The 15,493-nt window shown below is 43.8% G+C and overlaps 1 protein-coding gene across 2 annotated transcripts in view; it reads left to right on the top strand.

Annotated features, from left to right (window-relative positions):
• Positions 1-15,493, top strand: part of USP13 (ubiquitin specific peptidase 13) — a 45,088-nt gene that overhangs the window by 14,643 nt on the left and 14,952 nt on the right. For both annotated transcript variants that reach the window (XM_063408178.1, XM_063408177.1), the window contains exons 4-10: positions 4,774-4,895; positions 5,281-5,423; positions 5,652-5,836; positions 10,329-10,423; positions 12,042-12,229; positions 13,703-13,774; positions 14,039-14,132. In XM_063408178.1, the coding sequence (XP_063264248.1) occupies positions 4,774-4,895; positions 5,281-5,423; positions 5,652-5,836; positions 10,329-10,423; positions 12,042-12,229; positions 13,703-13,774; positions 14,039-14,132 (899 nt within the window). The remainder of the gene's footprint in view (positions 1-4,773; positions 4,896-5,280; positions 5,424-5,651; positions 5,837-10,328; positions 10,424-12,041; positions 12,230-13,702; positions 13,775-14,038; positions 14,133-15,493) is intronic.

Raw genomic sequence — 15,493 nt, 5'->3', positions numbered from 1 at the left:
CCCTCTCCACCAGTTCCTTCTCTTTCTTGCACTGGGGAGCCCAGAGCTGGGTGCAATTCTCAGGTGCAGCCCCACCAGGGCAGACCAGAGGAGGAGGATGATCTCCCTGGATCTGCTGGCCACACTGTTCTTAATGTCCCCAGGATTCCAGTGGCCTTCTTGGGGGACACAAGGGCACGTTGCTGGCTCATGGTTAATTTATCCTGGCTGATACAGCCCAGGTGTGACCTGCCAGGTAGGGCTTGCCCTGGCAGACAAAACCAGACAAGGATCAGTGGCTGTCTCCAGCATCCCTGTGTTTCTGTGTGTCTATCAATAATTCCCTGAAGGCACAGAGATTTAAGCTTTGTGTACAAAGTCAATCCAGTTTGGGCATTTGTTGCATTGCTTGTTATAATCCTCTTTGATGTAAAACTATTAAAGATACTAAGCCCTTTTCAATCTCCTTAATATCAGGAAAACATCTTTTGGATGCTCACTGATTACTTTTAGCACTGCTGCTATCTAGTAAATGCCATAGAAGCACAGGCTGCCTGGGCCAGTCAACTGCAATATTTGTCTTTCCCTAAACATGGAAAGATTCACAGCAAAGTCTGTGTGCAGGTGCACATGTGCATCAGGTTCTGGCCATGTTTTGGTTTGGTTTTGTTTGGAGAAGGCTGGAGGGTGTTGGCTGTGAGTGTTCTGTGTAATCAGGAAGCATAACAGCATTGTCTGTTGAAATGTCTGAACTGCCTTTAATCTGGCTGGTTTGAGTGTTTTGAGACAGTGTGGACATGACAGCTTCAGCTCAGGCTGTGCAATGTTTCAGGTAATTTGGGGTGATACTTGAAGCAGACTCTCTCATTCAGTGCCTTATGTGTAAATAAGAAAAAGTTGGTTACTGGGGTGTACTGTGATCATCCTTGTGAGGTTCTGGTCAGAAATACGAATTTGTCCATTGCTTTCAGCAAGGGCAGGATCAGGCCCAGATTCCTAAGATGTCTTTCTAGGGTTTCAAAATGAGTTGTAGACTTGCTAGTCAACATCCTTGTTCAATTTTCGTGTTTGTATTCCCTTTCACACACAGACACATCCATATGCTCAGGAAATCCTGCTTGGAGGTCCTGTCTGGAGTCTTTTATGCCCCTATTATTAGTGCAGTCAGTTGGTAACTTGTCTAAATCTGATCTGGACACATCCACTCCTTCTCTTCCCCTCTGCTGGCTTGGTTTACATTACAGTAGTGCCTGTCCCAGCTGCTGTTTTCAGTCAGTTCAGCAGCAGGGCATTCTCACCCTCACTCGGTGATGCCTTGTGAGGTGCAGTAAATTTACTCTACTGACCACTCGCCCAAAATAACAGTGTCTGCTTTGAGCTGTCTGCTGCTTTGCTTTGCCTGTGCTGCTGGCCTCCCAGCACAGCACTTACAGCCTGTGGATCCTTTGTTGTGTTGGCCAGAGAGCTGAACTGAGGCTCTCAGGAGGCACCAGAAAGGTGTTACTGCACTGGAAGGGAAACGATGTCCTGTGGACCTTGACCATCAAACTGGCTGGTTGTCTTGTGGCTCAGTCTCAGAACTGAGTAAAGCCTTTTTTATTTTTCTACCTTCTACTCACAGTGCATCTTGGAAGAACATCCTTGATCAGGAAACAGCTTTGGATGAAGTGTACTGCTTGAAAGTTCATGCTTTTCAGTGTCTTTAGTGGTAGAGTAATTTTTAATCAAATATGCTCCCTTTGCATGTAGATTTCACCCTACTCCTCTTTGCTGCAGTTACTCTCAGACCTCCCTAAAATTCTGCACTAGAAACTGCAGACTGCACATGATGCTCAGTGGCTTCAGGGTCAAATTCTGTGCACATTTAGTGTGGGCTCCATTGCCTTCCAAAGTCACAGTCATCTGCTTTTATTATTTCTACATCATGCTTTCTCAGCCTTGCTGGCCCTTGCACAGGCACAGAAAATACAATGCAGGTGCAATTTCTTACTAAACTTAACAGCTATGTCTCTCAGCACACACAAGCCGAGATTTAAAATATGAGTGGTGATCTGGGTGTTTCCAGCTGACAGCATTAAGGGGTCCCTCTGAGTGTCCCTAGAAGGGATTGGTTTATATGGTCACCTGCTCTGTGTGGAGGGATTTCAGTCTGTGACCTTAGAAGTCCATTCCACTCTTATGTACTGGGTCTGGACTCTGAGAAGCTGTCTTCAGACTGATGAGGCAGTGCCTTGTAATTCCCTAGTCAGAGGGACTAGGTGTTGGGTGGAAGCGTACCAGTATTAGGTGGTCACCTTCAAAAGGGGGATTTTAAATCCTCACGGTGTTTCCCAAGACTGTTATGAAGCTTTGTGTATCCTTCTTTAAAGCAGCTGTCATACTGGTGTGTCAGGCAGGAGTCCCATGCTGATGGGACACTTTTCTGCTTTTCTGCTGATATGAACAGCGTGAACCTGAGGAGGTAAAAAGGAAATTCCCTTCCCTGCCCAGACAGGAGGCTGGTGCTCCTGAGTGTGTGAGGTCCTTAGCTGACAGCAGATGATTGCTAATAGGATACTCTACTTTCATCCCTGGATCAGTGGCTCAGGTGCAGGTCAGAGCAGCAGCACTGCAGCCTGCACTCTTTGGCTGCTCTTGGCTTGGGAGATGAGCTGCAGTGCTGAATTCTGAACACAGACAACCATGTCATTGCTGTTTCTCCGAGGGGATTGCAGGTGCTTTAAGTTGATGTCCGTGGCACAGGGCAGTGAAGATCAGCGGGTCTCACTGTCCCCGTGTCAGCTGGTGCCAGGTTCCCTCTGGTGGCTGAGGCACCGTGTGACCACAGCCCTGCAGCAGCGTTCACTGCCTCCAAACCTGCCTGAGCACACGCTGAGCTTTTACCCTCTCTGAGCAACCTCTCTCCTGTTTAGGAGGTGATCAGTGTTTTCGGCTTTGTTATGCTGGCCACCATCAAATTTCTGGCGTTAAGTGAAATTTTTCTGTGCTGCGTTGCCTCATGCACCATCAGCTTGGAGATGCTCAGGTTCCTTCTGTTCCACAGAGCAGAAGAGCTGTTAAAAACTGCAGCTGTGGAGAGTCACTCCTGCATCAAACCCAGGACTGTAATACACACTGAGAAGGCAGCCTGGAGTAAAGTGAGGTCTCTGGTCATGTACAGCAATAAGGGAAGGGATCATTATGAAAACAGCGTGATTCGGGGAATTAGTAATGAATTAATACATTCTCTGAAAATGTCGTCCTTTCAGTATGAGAAAATGTTCTTGCTTTTGTGTCTATGTTGGGCTGATGAGAAAGGGCTTGTTTTGGTTGCTGGTGAGAGAGTTCGTGTTGCTGGAAGTCACTGGCAGTGGGTGTTGTCACCTCAGGGCTGGCTGGTGCAGCAGGTGAGCCAAGAGTTGATGTTCCTCTCAAGAGCTGTTCTTTCCAGGTCAAGTTAAGATATATTTTGATACCTGTTTTATCATTTGGGTTGCTCAGTCTGTTACTGCTTGCTGGATAAGTAGAGAGCTCAGTTTTCTGAGTCTGGCCTGTGTCATCCTCACCTCTCTGCCATGCATACATTTGAGATTTCAGGCGTTCCCAGGGTGCAGTGGTGGCTGCCAGTGCTCGTTTAGGGTCAAGTGACTCATTAAGCATCTGCTTGTACTAGGGGGGAAATTAAAAGCCAGCTTTGGCTGCTGCTAACATCCCTTTTTTTGGTTGAACCTTATTCTGTCAGTGACTGGTACATCAGAATACAGTGGATCTCACATGTCCAGATGGGAGAAGGATCCAGAAAATCCCATCCTTGCCTGGGCAATTCTTGCAGTTGAATCTTGTAACATTTCTGACACATGCATGTTTGGTCTTAACTTTTTCATTTGTCCTAGGAGGAACAGAACAAAATTTTAACTCAATCATGTCACTATGTGATAATTAATTAATAATTATATTTTTTAATGCAGCTAGAGACACAAACACTAGCCATTTAATTCCCAATATACCCTCCTGCTTCTCTCTGGGTCTACATATTTCTGGACAAACATTTTAGCTGATGTTGCTCGGTCAAGGCTCATATTTAAGAAAAAAAGTAATTCTTACACTGGAAGAAAAATGTACACAAATACTGTGGAAGGCTTGATCTTCAAAGGAAAGCTTTAGCAGCTAGTGAGTGCTTTATATATAGATAGATACCCTGGTTAAAGAGTGGAGTTGCAAGAGAGAGATATTGTTGGTGTTACTGTACTTGGTGTAGCTATTTGAGACTATGGGTGAGACACAGGAATACTTCCAGCCATGGACATCTTTATGGGAGGAAAGGCCACAGGTTCAAGATGGATGGGAGCCACAGCACGTTTCAGCCAGGTCTGTGATCTGGAAAATATGGGCTGCTCTTTTTATTTGTCCTCTGCAATTTGGGCATGAACAGTGCAGCCTGGTCTCCATGCTTTATAGCATTTCAGGATTCTGGGTAAAAGGCACAGCAGTATTGCATCCTGATTTTGTCCAAAAGGAGCAGAATTTTGTCTGCTGCTTTGCAGAATGTGATGTCTGCAATAGTGCAGTGCTTGCAGAGAGGCCAAACCAACTGTACCTGTGTCTGGGGATGGCATTAAGTGGAGATTTTGGTCCTCAGAACATTCTCTTGCAGGATGGTAAGATTTCAGTTTAGATTAGGATTTCACAAATATTTCTAGCCAGAGAAACCACTGGCTGATGCCAGGCAAACAATGTTTATATTGGTACTCCTGTCACAGTTTTGGAACCTTGATCATGGGACAATCCCCTAACATTCCCTGTCTTGTTTTCCAGATCTGGAGATAAGCAGTGATCTCAACAGTGATGACTTTGAATATGAGGACGAAGCAAAACTTGTTATCTTTCCTGATCACTATGAAATCTCATTACCCAACATAGAAGAGCTACCAGCACTGGTCAGTGAGTGTGTGGAAGTGGCCATAGGAATTGTCTCCCGTTTCTGTTTTTATCAAGATGATGCCTTGTTTTCTTATGTGCAGTGCTTGTTTGGACAGAAAGATCTTTCTTTGGGAGTGTCAGTCATTTTTAAAAGTGATCTTTATTTCTTGGGTTTCCTTCCCTTATTATGGTGCCAGCGTGTCCTAGGAAAGCTCACATAGTACACATGCTTACTCTCCTGCTAAAATAATGACGACAGTCTAAAAGATTAGGTGCATATTTGAGCATATAAATAGTCCTACTGATAAGCAGTTCTGTATGTGGTTAGCAATAGGCTGAGTGCCAGTTCTGTCCAGTCCCTGAGTCGTGTGAGGCTTTGACTGACACCCGTTTGTCTTCCAGGTGACGATAGCCTGTGATGCTCTCCTCAGTGCAAAATCACCCTACAGGAAGCAGGAATCCGACTCCTGGGAGGAAGAGCTGCAGGCTTCTAAACATGCTAAGACACTTGTACAGTTAGACAATGGTGTTAGGATTCCCCCCAGGTGAGGGCAATAAGGTTTGTTCATTGTACGCTCTCTAGTGCAGTCTAGGGTAACTGAACTAAAGGCAGGAACTCACAATTCCTAGGAACTCACAATTCCCAGGAACTCACAATTCCTTGTGTGGCTCAGGGCTGGGGCTGTGGGTTAGTTTGACCTGCCACAATGGGGAAACCCATAGCTGGCTCCTGCCTGACGCGTTGCTGCTGTTCCTCCCTGTTCTGAGTGCAGTGGTTGGAAGTGCTGCAGGTGTGAGCTGCGGGAGAACCTGTGGCTGAACCTGACGGACGGCTCCGTGCTCTGCGGGAAGTGGTTCTTCGACGGCAGCGGGGGCCACGGGCACGCCCTGGAGCACTACAGGGAGACAGGCTTCCCCTTGGCAGTGAAGCTGGGCACCATCACTCCTGACGGGGCAGGTCAGCCACGGGGCATGTTCTGGGATGAGGTACCTTCTGTACATGAGGCTGGCAGTGTGTGCCTCTCACCAGCTGCGTTTGTGCTCCTAGTGCAAGTGTGTGAGAGTGTGGAAGAAACTCTGTGAGGGGAGTGGCACACACTCCATTCTGAGAAAGCCCCTATCTGTTTTATCTGCTCATTTTATACTTCCTATAAATATTTTTTGAATGTTTGCATAATACTGTTCCTATAAGAATGCCATTAGTCTGAAACAACAGAATCTGGAGAAACAGTATTTTTTAGTTCTGCTACATTTCCTAATGCAAATGGTTCAACTTTCTGTAATAAAGAAACAACAGGGTAATGAGCTTTTTAAATTTACAAGCCTGTTTGTAACAGCATGTATGGGTTTTTTAATCATAGTGGAAACTCCTCTTTTTCCTTGTTGAACAAAATGTTGCTGAAACAGTCTAATGAACTCTTATCTTCCTGGGGCTGCTGTGATGCTCATTTGTAAAATGTGTGATGATCTTGAGAGGGGAAAAAAGCTGTAGCTGTATCCATGTTTGCATATTCTCCAAGCGTGATGTTCTGCAGTGTTGCTGAGGAGGGGATTATGGTGTGTGAGGATTAGACAGAATAAAATCATGAGGAGCTGAAAAAGTCATAAGCAAAGAGATCTTTTGTTGCAGCTGCATGGAGAAGTAAAAATGGAAGAACACATAGCATGATTATATTTTGGCTTTAGTGCTTATGACTACAGAGATGAAAAATTGCTGTTTAGAGCAGCCCCTTTTTTAACAAGCATCAGTTGAGAGCTTTTCTAAGTCCTATTCAGTGCTGAGGAAAGGCAACTGTAGTCAGATTCAGCCAGCTGTGCCACAGAAACCATTTTTTTCTCTCCCAGATGGAATGTTATTTCCTTGCATGAGCCTGGTCTTGGAAGATTTCTATCCAAATCTCTCAGTTACTGAAGGTGTATAGGATTTGCACAGCTGTAGGTTTCAACTGCATCTACAAAACAAACAGGATATTCTGAAGAGGGCTTTTTTTCAGAATCTTTTCTTTTCTTTCCCATCTTTAGCAGCAATACTTGTTTCCTTATGGCTTCTGTCCTTGTGCCTCCCACTGATCAGCTGCTTCCTCTCTTATGTGGCCTTTGGGATAACAAAGGACAGGCTGTCATCCTTCCCTCTGAATGAGAGGCACCAGCTGTTCTCCACAGACCTTTGTTCTTCTGGATGATGTTTACTTGGTTTCCCTTTAGAAAAGCCTTCCCTCCCCCAGCCTTCCTTGTTCCTTTGCAGTAATTATTCTGTCTCTGATCTATATTTCTGTAGTGCTCATAACCCCTCGACGGGGCTGGGTGATAGATGAGCTTCAGGAGGGAGGCTCTGTGGCTGATGGTGACACAAAATCTGTCTGTTTTCTGCTTCCCTGGGTTAAAGGTGAAGAGGTGATGGTACAGGAGTAATAAGTGCCAGTCCCTGTCCTGACATAATTTATTCCTTTTTTATATCAGTAGGAAGGAGAAGGAGGTGGTGCCAGTATTCCACTGACACCACCCTCCGTGTACACAGAGGAGAGATCTTTGTCTTGCCCTGAGAACTCTGTGCTCTGAACACCATGAAGGGTTTCTGAGGCCCCAGCCCCATTTTGTAGCAGTCTGTCAGCAGACACATGTGGGACCAGAGACTGAACCAAGCTTCTCTTCCACTCCTGTACCTTAGACAGGACGCACCAGGGAGTCAGAAAAGTTGTTTGTCTCAGCAGGCTGAGCTCTGGGCAGACTGTGCTACCTGCTGCCTCTCTTGACAGTGCCACTAGATTTTATTTCCAGTCACTGTGAGGTTGCTTGTTTGGAATAGATTGAGGCATGGAATTGGGCACTGGCAGTGGGAAACCCCTTGTGATCAGTGCTTGAAGGAGTTGCTTTGTGGGTGCTAATCTTAGCAGTTGACAGATACTTTTGGGAGGGATCCTGAGCCACTTCTTTTTTAGAGACAGTGTTACTATTGCCTGTCACCACTAGGTAGGAAGGAGAGATGTGTGCACAGTCAGAACAGGTGTAAAGCTTGAGCTGTGGGAGAAAATTAAGTCAAGTACCACTGACATTTTTACTTTCTTAAAATAATATGAATCATAATGACCATTATCAGGAAAAAGCTTTCCACCCAGGGGATGGTTGGGCACTGGAAAAATATCCCCAGGGAAGTGGTCACAGCACCAAACCTGAGTTCAAAATGTGTTTAGGTAACACTCTCAGGCCCTGGTGGGATTTGTTGTGCGTCCTGCACAGGGCCTGGGGTTGGACTGGATGATACTGATGGGTCCCTTCCAACTCAGCATATTCTATGATTTTTTTTTCTCTGTTTAATAGTATTCTGTGTTGCCTGTCTCAGATTTATCTTGGTGGGTTGTTTCCCTTCTTCCACTCCTCCCTTTCCCCCCTTTCTCTCTCTAATGACATCAGGTCCTTGTGTGTCTCATTTGCTGACCTGCCTGCATTCCTTATCTACCAGAGTCTGTATGGCAGCACTGCAGACCTGTGTTTGGCAGCTCTTATCTTCTGTCTTTGACTTTTTGAAACAAGTGAATTCTGTCTTTCTCCCATGGGTTTAAGCTACACAGCAGGAAGTACTGAAGTACAGCACGAGCTGGGCTTGAGCAGAACATCACTCTTGTGTTCCACTTCTGCTGCTCTGGGCCAGTAGTCCCAGGTGATTTGCTCTCTGCAGTTGTCAGAGCAGAGGGAAAACAATATCCAAAGTCCCCACACTGAAAGCAATCACCCAAGCTCAGTTGCTGTGTGATCTCACTCCATCAGGGGTTTGAACTTTTCGGGATCTCCTGCCTGTGCTGTGAGCTCACCAGAACACTCTGGGAATGCTGTGATGCCATGTGTGTGGATGAGCAGTCAGGATTTCTGGGTGCATTTACTACCCCACAGCGGAATTCCAGCAGATGGGCAGCTCCAGCCACGCACATGCCACAAAGGTCAGGGGCACCAGTGTCAGTGGGGCATCAGATGGGTGATCAGCAGCTGGCAGCACAGCTCACAGCACAGCTCCCTGCTCAGAGAGCTTTTCCACAGGGCTGGTCAATGTTAAAAGTTACTCTTTGGGTTCTTGGCTAACCTTCAATCATCATTTCAGCAGGGTTTTGGTATTGGCAGACCTCAGGGAGAATGTCTTTTGTTAAAGAGGTTGGGCTGAGTCAGAGCCAGGGTCTGCAGCTGCCAGGAGAGGCTGGGGTATGGATCTTCCAGAAGGGATATTTGTGAACAGCCTTTATCTGTTCTGCTATCTCCTCCTGAGTTTGTTTCTCTTCCTTTCTCCTGGCTAAGCTTTCTCTGTCAGCCTAGGTCTGGTGTTCTGGAGCAAGGTCACTGTGAGAAACTGCTGGGATGAAGGAAGTGCCTGAGGGAAATGCAGGGAGACTGCACAGGGGGTCTGGATTTTGGTATAAGGAGACACCAAAACAGCCATTGACTACAGAGGTGGAGACCTGATCAGAGAAAAGATGGAAGGCCTGTTCAAGTCTTACAAGTGCATATCTTATCACTTCTAGCCTTGTATGATGCCTGCAGCTTTATTGTTGTTTGTTCAATCATACTGAACAAACCCTCTCTGAACTCGGTGTTCAAAAATGAAACCCGCTCTGAACTCAGTGTCATTTTAGGACTTGCTAGGTAAACTCTAAAACACAATGGTTTTACTCTCATTTTTTTTTGTCCTTCTCTCGGATTTATATTAAAAATATCATCACTAGACATACTGCTTCCCTTCAGAGTCTGAACTTTGCCCTGCCAGAATGTTTATGGGTTTTTACTTAAGGCTGTCGTAGAGAACTGAAATCTAAATCTCCCATACAATAAAGCAAGACACCTCACTCAGAAAATCAGCCTTTCTCCCTAACCACAGGGTTAGACTAATCTTGGAAGTCCAGTCCAGTGGTGTGTAATCCAAAAAACCCCCTCTTTACTCTAATAAAGAATTTCTCTGTTCTTCCTGCATCTCTGTGTGAAAACGGCAAAAGTGGATTTCTTAAACTGTCCTAAAAATTAAAATACTATTGTCAATAGTGAGTTGGTGTGATATACTCACAGCTTTAATGGGTCTGTCTGTGCCTAGTAGCTCTACAAAAATAATCTCTTGTTGTCATGTTCAAAATGTGGGCTGGCTACATATCTGAGAAGTTTGTTCCTTGCTTTTCCTACAAATTTCCTTCTTTGGGGAGAGGAAATACTATGATCCCTATAAATGTTTTTAGGTTTTAATACTGTGGGGGCATATAATTTCTTTTGAGGAGAGTGCTTGAGATGACTGTGTTAAAATGTTTACTGAGCTATGTGATTGTCTGTGCACTTCTCTGCTGGCCAGAACCAAACTTGGAGAATATAAACAAAGCATTTTGTATAGGCAGCGCTGTGCTGAGAATGCAAAGTTGGTAAACAGAGAGAAGGGAGAACATTTGATACTGGGGCTCACTGGTTTCTCTCTGCTTTTGCAGATGTCTATTCCTTTGATGAAGAGGAGCCTGTTTTAGATCCACATATAGCAAAACATTTGGCACACTTTGGAATTGACATGCTGCAGATGCAAGTGGTAGGAAATCCGTCTTTTATTTAGCTTGTTGTTCACTTGTTTGTTCATTGGGGGTGGGAGAGAAACAGGAGAAGAATGACACCTGTAGATTATTTGTGATTCCTTCAGGCTGTTAGGGCATTATTCAGTTTTGTAAAGTTCAGCCAGCTGATTTGGGGGTTATTGTCTGAGTTCTGAGTAAATCATTGCTCTCAAACCCAGAAGTTGCCTTCTGAAAGAGGTACCTTGTGGCCTCTAGTTTACATTTTTTCACTTTTCCTGTGATGTACCATTTGCCTGCAAGATGAGAAACCTCATTCAATTAGAGAAGAATGTCTAGAATATTTAATTACAGTGAGTGAAGGAAAGCCTGTTGCATGTGTAAACAGATAGTTCACAAGCAAAAAGAGGCTAAGCAATGGATAAGTTAAAAAGTGGCAGAAAGTCCTTTATGTAAATTTCAGGTTAGGTTTTGTCAATAAATACATTAGAAAATGAGAAAAATACATTCTCTCAAGTCTAGAAAACAGCATGGTCAAAGGTGTGGCATGCTAGAAGGGGACTGGGGCAAAAAGGATTCTCTGTTTTTGTCTGTATTAGGAAAGAAGTACTTCTAATAACTTGTGTCAGTGGATGTTGATTCCAGTCCTCTTTAAATGATGTCAGAAAATCAGAATAGGTTATGCTTAAAAGGCAGGAGTGGTTTTTGTGGTTGTATTGGGTTTTGTTTGGTTTGGTTTGTTGTTTTTTGGTTTTACTTTTTTAACCCAAGCATATTACCTAGAATCACTACCTGGAGAACATGAAAATGTTAAAAAGGAATAAACCTGCTACTGGTTAAGTGTATTTCATTGTCCAAGTGGTGAGAAAATTATAATAATTGAAATAATAGAGAAGAGTTAAACTGTGTTTCCAAAAGTCTTCACGGTACTAATAGTATTTTTGGTATGCTAATGTCCCTGCCAGGATCATGAATAAGAAGTTTCTTTTATCCAAATCATTCTGGAAAGCCTGTTTTACTCAGAAGCCTTGAAAACCTAATATTAACTGTTGCAAAGGTTTCACCTCTGGTCTTTGGTCTGTACAATTCTTTGAGAAGTGACAGAGTAGTGCCAGCAGTAAATGACACTGTAGTGACCCGCACCTACAGGCTGAAGGCTGAGTGCAAAGGGCAGAAACCTCAGTGTCACAAATTATTGGCTTCTACCATTTGAAAGAAGGGAAGAGTTCTTGTATCTGCAGCTTCTCCTGTGGTTTGTTTGTTATGAGCAGCTTCTACAGCAGCAGCTATTCCTGGCCATTACAAGTGGAATAGGAAACCTGAAAAAAGTGCAGTGTTTGATGCTGAGGCTGGAGGTCACAGGGCTGGGGGAAGTGAAGCTCCCAGCTGGGACTGAGGTCACGACCAGGGGCACTCAAAGAGCCAGTGGCTGTGCTAAAGAGCCAAGGGTGTATTGGAGGCACAAACTGCTCCTTTCTGACCCTCACCTTCCCCTACATGCCGGATTTACCTCCCCTTGCCCCTTGATTGGGCTCTTCATTTCTTGGAGTGTAGCTCACAAATTTGGTGGTGATGATGGCAGCAGCATAATTATGGCAGAAGTTAAAGAGACTAAGGTGAAAATCTTGTTGCTTTCAGACAGAGAATGGGCTAAGAGATAATGACATCAAGCCAAGAGTCTCAGAATGGGAAGTGATTCAGGAAGCTGGTGTAAAACTCAAGCCCATGTATGGCCCAGGATACACTGGCATGAAGAACCTGGGGAACAGCTGCTACCTCAATGCTGTCATGCAAGCCATTTTCAGCATCCCAGAGTTCCAGCGAGCGTGAGTAGCTCCAAACTACTTCTCGTCACTAGCTGCTGCTACCAGTTCATTGTTTTTCTAAGAAAAAATGTTGTTTCAGTTTTTGTCTCACCTGCAAACAGGTCTCTGTCAGTCAGTTCAATGGTTGCTTGGAGGATTTAGTGTCTGTTTTGGTCTGTTTCTGGAAAAGGCTGGAACGCAAAACACAGTCTGTCCTCAAAATAAAAATGTCTCAACTTCAGTGCTGGGAAATCATATGCCACCTTGTAAATTTGATGTCCCAGTCTCTTCTTTTTATATACAGATGCACCTATCTCTATTTATCTGTGTATGCTCAGTATCACATTAGGAGGTTTGTACTGGCTTTGCAGTGTCACTGCAGGAGTCATTCCGTGCTCCAGTGTGATTTGTCCCAAAAACTGGCACAAACATGTTGATATTGGTCCATGCTAGTGAAAAACACTGCACCTGCTGCCTGTGGGTCTGGCTAAGAGGGGGAGCTATCAGACGCACATTTTAATTAAAATTAAAAAAAAAAAAGACAAGATCCGTGTAAATGTATTCTTGCACTGAATAATTAAGACAGTAAAAGGACAAAAGCGTATCAGAAAAATATGAAATACTCCCAGCTGATCAAAACTGAGCACATCACTCCAAGGAGAGAAGCCTTTTTATAAAGGACACTCCATGGTTTGAAACAAAATTCTGTGTGCCCTTTCCTTCCAAAGCAGCAGTAGGTATGTGCTGGAAGTGAAGCTTTTAGATTTTGGGAAGCTTCACAGATTTTTGTGTTAGAAATTACCTCTGGAGAAGAAGAGGGAGGAAACTTATTTTTATTTTCTTTGTTAGACATATGAAGTACAGTCTGTAGAGTTATTAAGTTCCAGCTCTTCTACCTCCACTGTTAAAAAATATCAAAATAGACTTTATTAAGGAAGATCATTTTCCAAAGCATGGTCCTGGGAGTTACCTGAAGGTCTTAGTGTCATTAAAATAGTGGAGATCTTTGATGAGAGCACCATGACCATACCTACCCAGCCTGTTCCTCCTGTGCTCAAGGGCAGCAATGCTCAGAGAGTGCTGCTGAAGCTTCACTTTCCACCAGGCTGGCCAGAACAATGTTTCCCTCAGTGTTACCAGAATTGCTTCTCTTGTGAAACTCAGTAGAAACATTCTTTTTACATATTTTGGTCCTGATACAAACCTGAATTTACTGGTTTACATTGGTTGGGAGTAGAAAGTACACTGGTTCTCAGCTCAGCTCTGAGGTTTTGACCAACATCATCCTGCAGCTTTTGCAAGATTAAGGAACAGAATGTAAATTCCAGATGAAAAACACATATTCTTTATAGCTAGAAGCTTCCAAGTAAAACATCAATGTCCATTTCTTAATTTATTTACTATTATATTTCCATGACAGAAGCACTCATTGGGGATAGATTGAATCATTAAGCTGCAATATTTGAATGTTTCTGCTTTGTTCTTTCTTCCCAGGTATGTGGGAAACCTTCCACGAATATTTGACTACTCCCCTCTTGATCCAACACAAGATTTCAACACTCAGATGTAAGTGACATTTCTTGGCTGTTTGTGTGGTCAGGTTAAATAGAATCTAAATGATTTAAGGCAGAGCAAAAGAACACCTTTTCATGAGCTCAGAAGTGAGATAGGGCACAGGGAGAATGAGAAGATTTGACTACTTAGTTGCAGGTAATGATGGTTCATCAAAGAGCCAAAAGCAGTAAACTTATTTTTTTTTTGCTCGAAATAAGTCCTCTTTTCTGTTTTTCTCACATGTTTGCTTCCACCCCACCACTTTCTTCCTTACAGGGCTAAACTGGGACACGGCCTCCTTTCAGGCCAGTACTCTAAGCCACCCATGAAATCTGAGCTCATCGAGCAGGTGATGAAAGAAGAACACAAGGTATTTGCCCGAGTTTGTAGAGCCTGGTCACTAGGTAAAAGTGATATCCTGAGAAAGGGGAACAGGTGCTGGGCATGGAGGAACACGTGTGGCTCCAGCATGGATGGGATGCTTAGCAAGGTGGAATGTGCAGATTACCAAGGCAGGGATAAATTAGTCAGGCACTATTTGTGCAGCCCATCAAAGCAAGCACTGTTCTGGTGATAAAGTGCTCTGCTGCTCCAGTGATGAGGGCAAATATTCACAGAACTTACAACCAGTGTTTATCTTCTCTAAGGAACAACAACAACAACAATGTTGTGCAGAGAGTCCTGGAACCAAACAGCTAAATGCTCTTTAAATTTCTGAAAGAAGTATAAAGAGCTAAAGAGTTGTTTCCAGGAAGTGTCTGACAATACTCCACTTGATTTCAGGAGAAGCTGTGTGGGTAATGCAAGATTAGGTAGTGCTGGAGGCTTTCATGGAGATGGAAGGGCCATGCAGAGGCACAGGAGTAAAGCAGGCTTCTGCCACAGAGGGGTGGTGGTGGTTGCCACAGAAATAGATATTTTCCTCTACCTTCATCTGCCAATTATTGGCAAAGGAATTTCTCCTGAAATCGGAATGCCAGTAAGATTTTGGACAGACAGAGCATCTGGTACAGATTAGTTTGCATGATCTGGAAGTCGTGTGTCTCCCAAGTAATTGCTTTGTACAGTGGCAGTTTGTTGTTTTGGAACAACAAATGAATCCTGCTTGTTCTCATTAAATAAAGTTCAAGACTAATCCACACTCCACTGGGACAAAGGAATAGTGGGACAGATTTCAGCGAACTCCATACATTGAATTATGTGTGCTGACTGACCTGCTTTCCTGAGCACATTCAGGATGTGACTGGAGAATATTGTGCTGGAAATTCAGGGATCTGAATCCTTGGCATAAAGCTACACCTCCCTGTTTAGCTCAGCAGCCACTATTAGATGAGATACTGAGAACTCTTTAATGACAGATGGTATAAAACTCTGTCAGGTTGTAGTAGGCATCTACTGACATTTAACAGTACTTGTGTTCATTATTTAAGTTTAATGAAGCTGAAGTTACATGCATGAAGTTACTTCCTTACCAAGAAATTCATGGCATATATTAGGATTTGAAACAGCTTTTACAGCTTTTATTGCTTGTTGTATTGATGATCTACTTACAGAAAAAGTCAGGTATAGATATTATCTCTATTCCTTCACTCTTGGAATACAAACCTGTGGTCTTTTCAGATTGAAGGTACCTTTTTTGTTTGTGTGTTGCATAGCATTTTAGGCCTTAAATGTTTTTAAGTGCTGCTGTTTTGTGTCTATAATATCAATTATTCATTTTTCTTTTTTTCC

Source organism: Prinia subflava, chromosome 11 (assembly GCF_021018805.1).
Source record: "Prinia subflava isolate CZ2003 ecotype Zambia chromosome 11, Cam_Psub_1.2, whole genome shotgun sequence".
Classification (NCBI taxonomy): Eukaryota; Metazoa; Chordata; class Aves; order Passeriformes; family Cisticolidae; genus Prinia; species Prinia subflava.
This window is presented reverse-complemented; position numbering and strand designations above follow the sequence as displayed.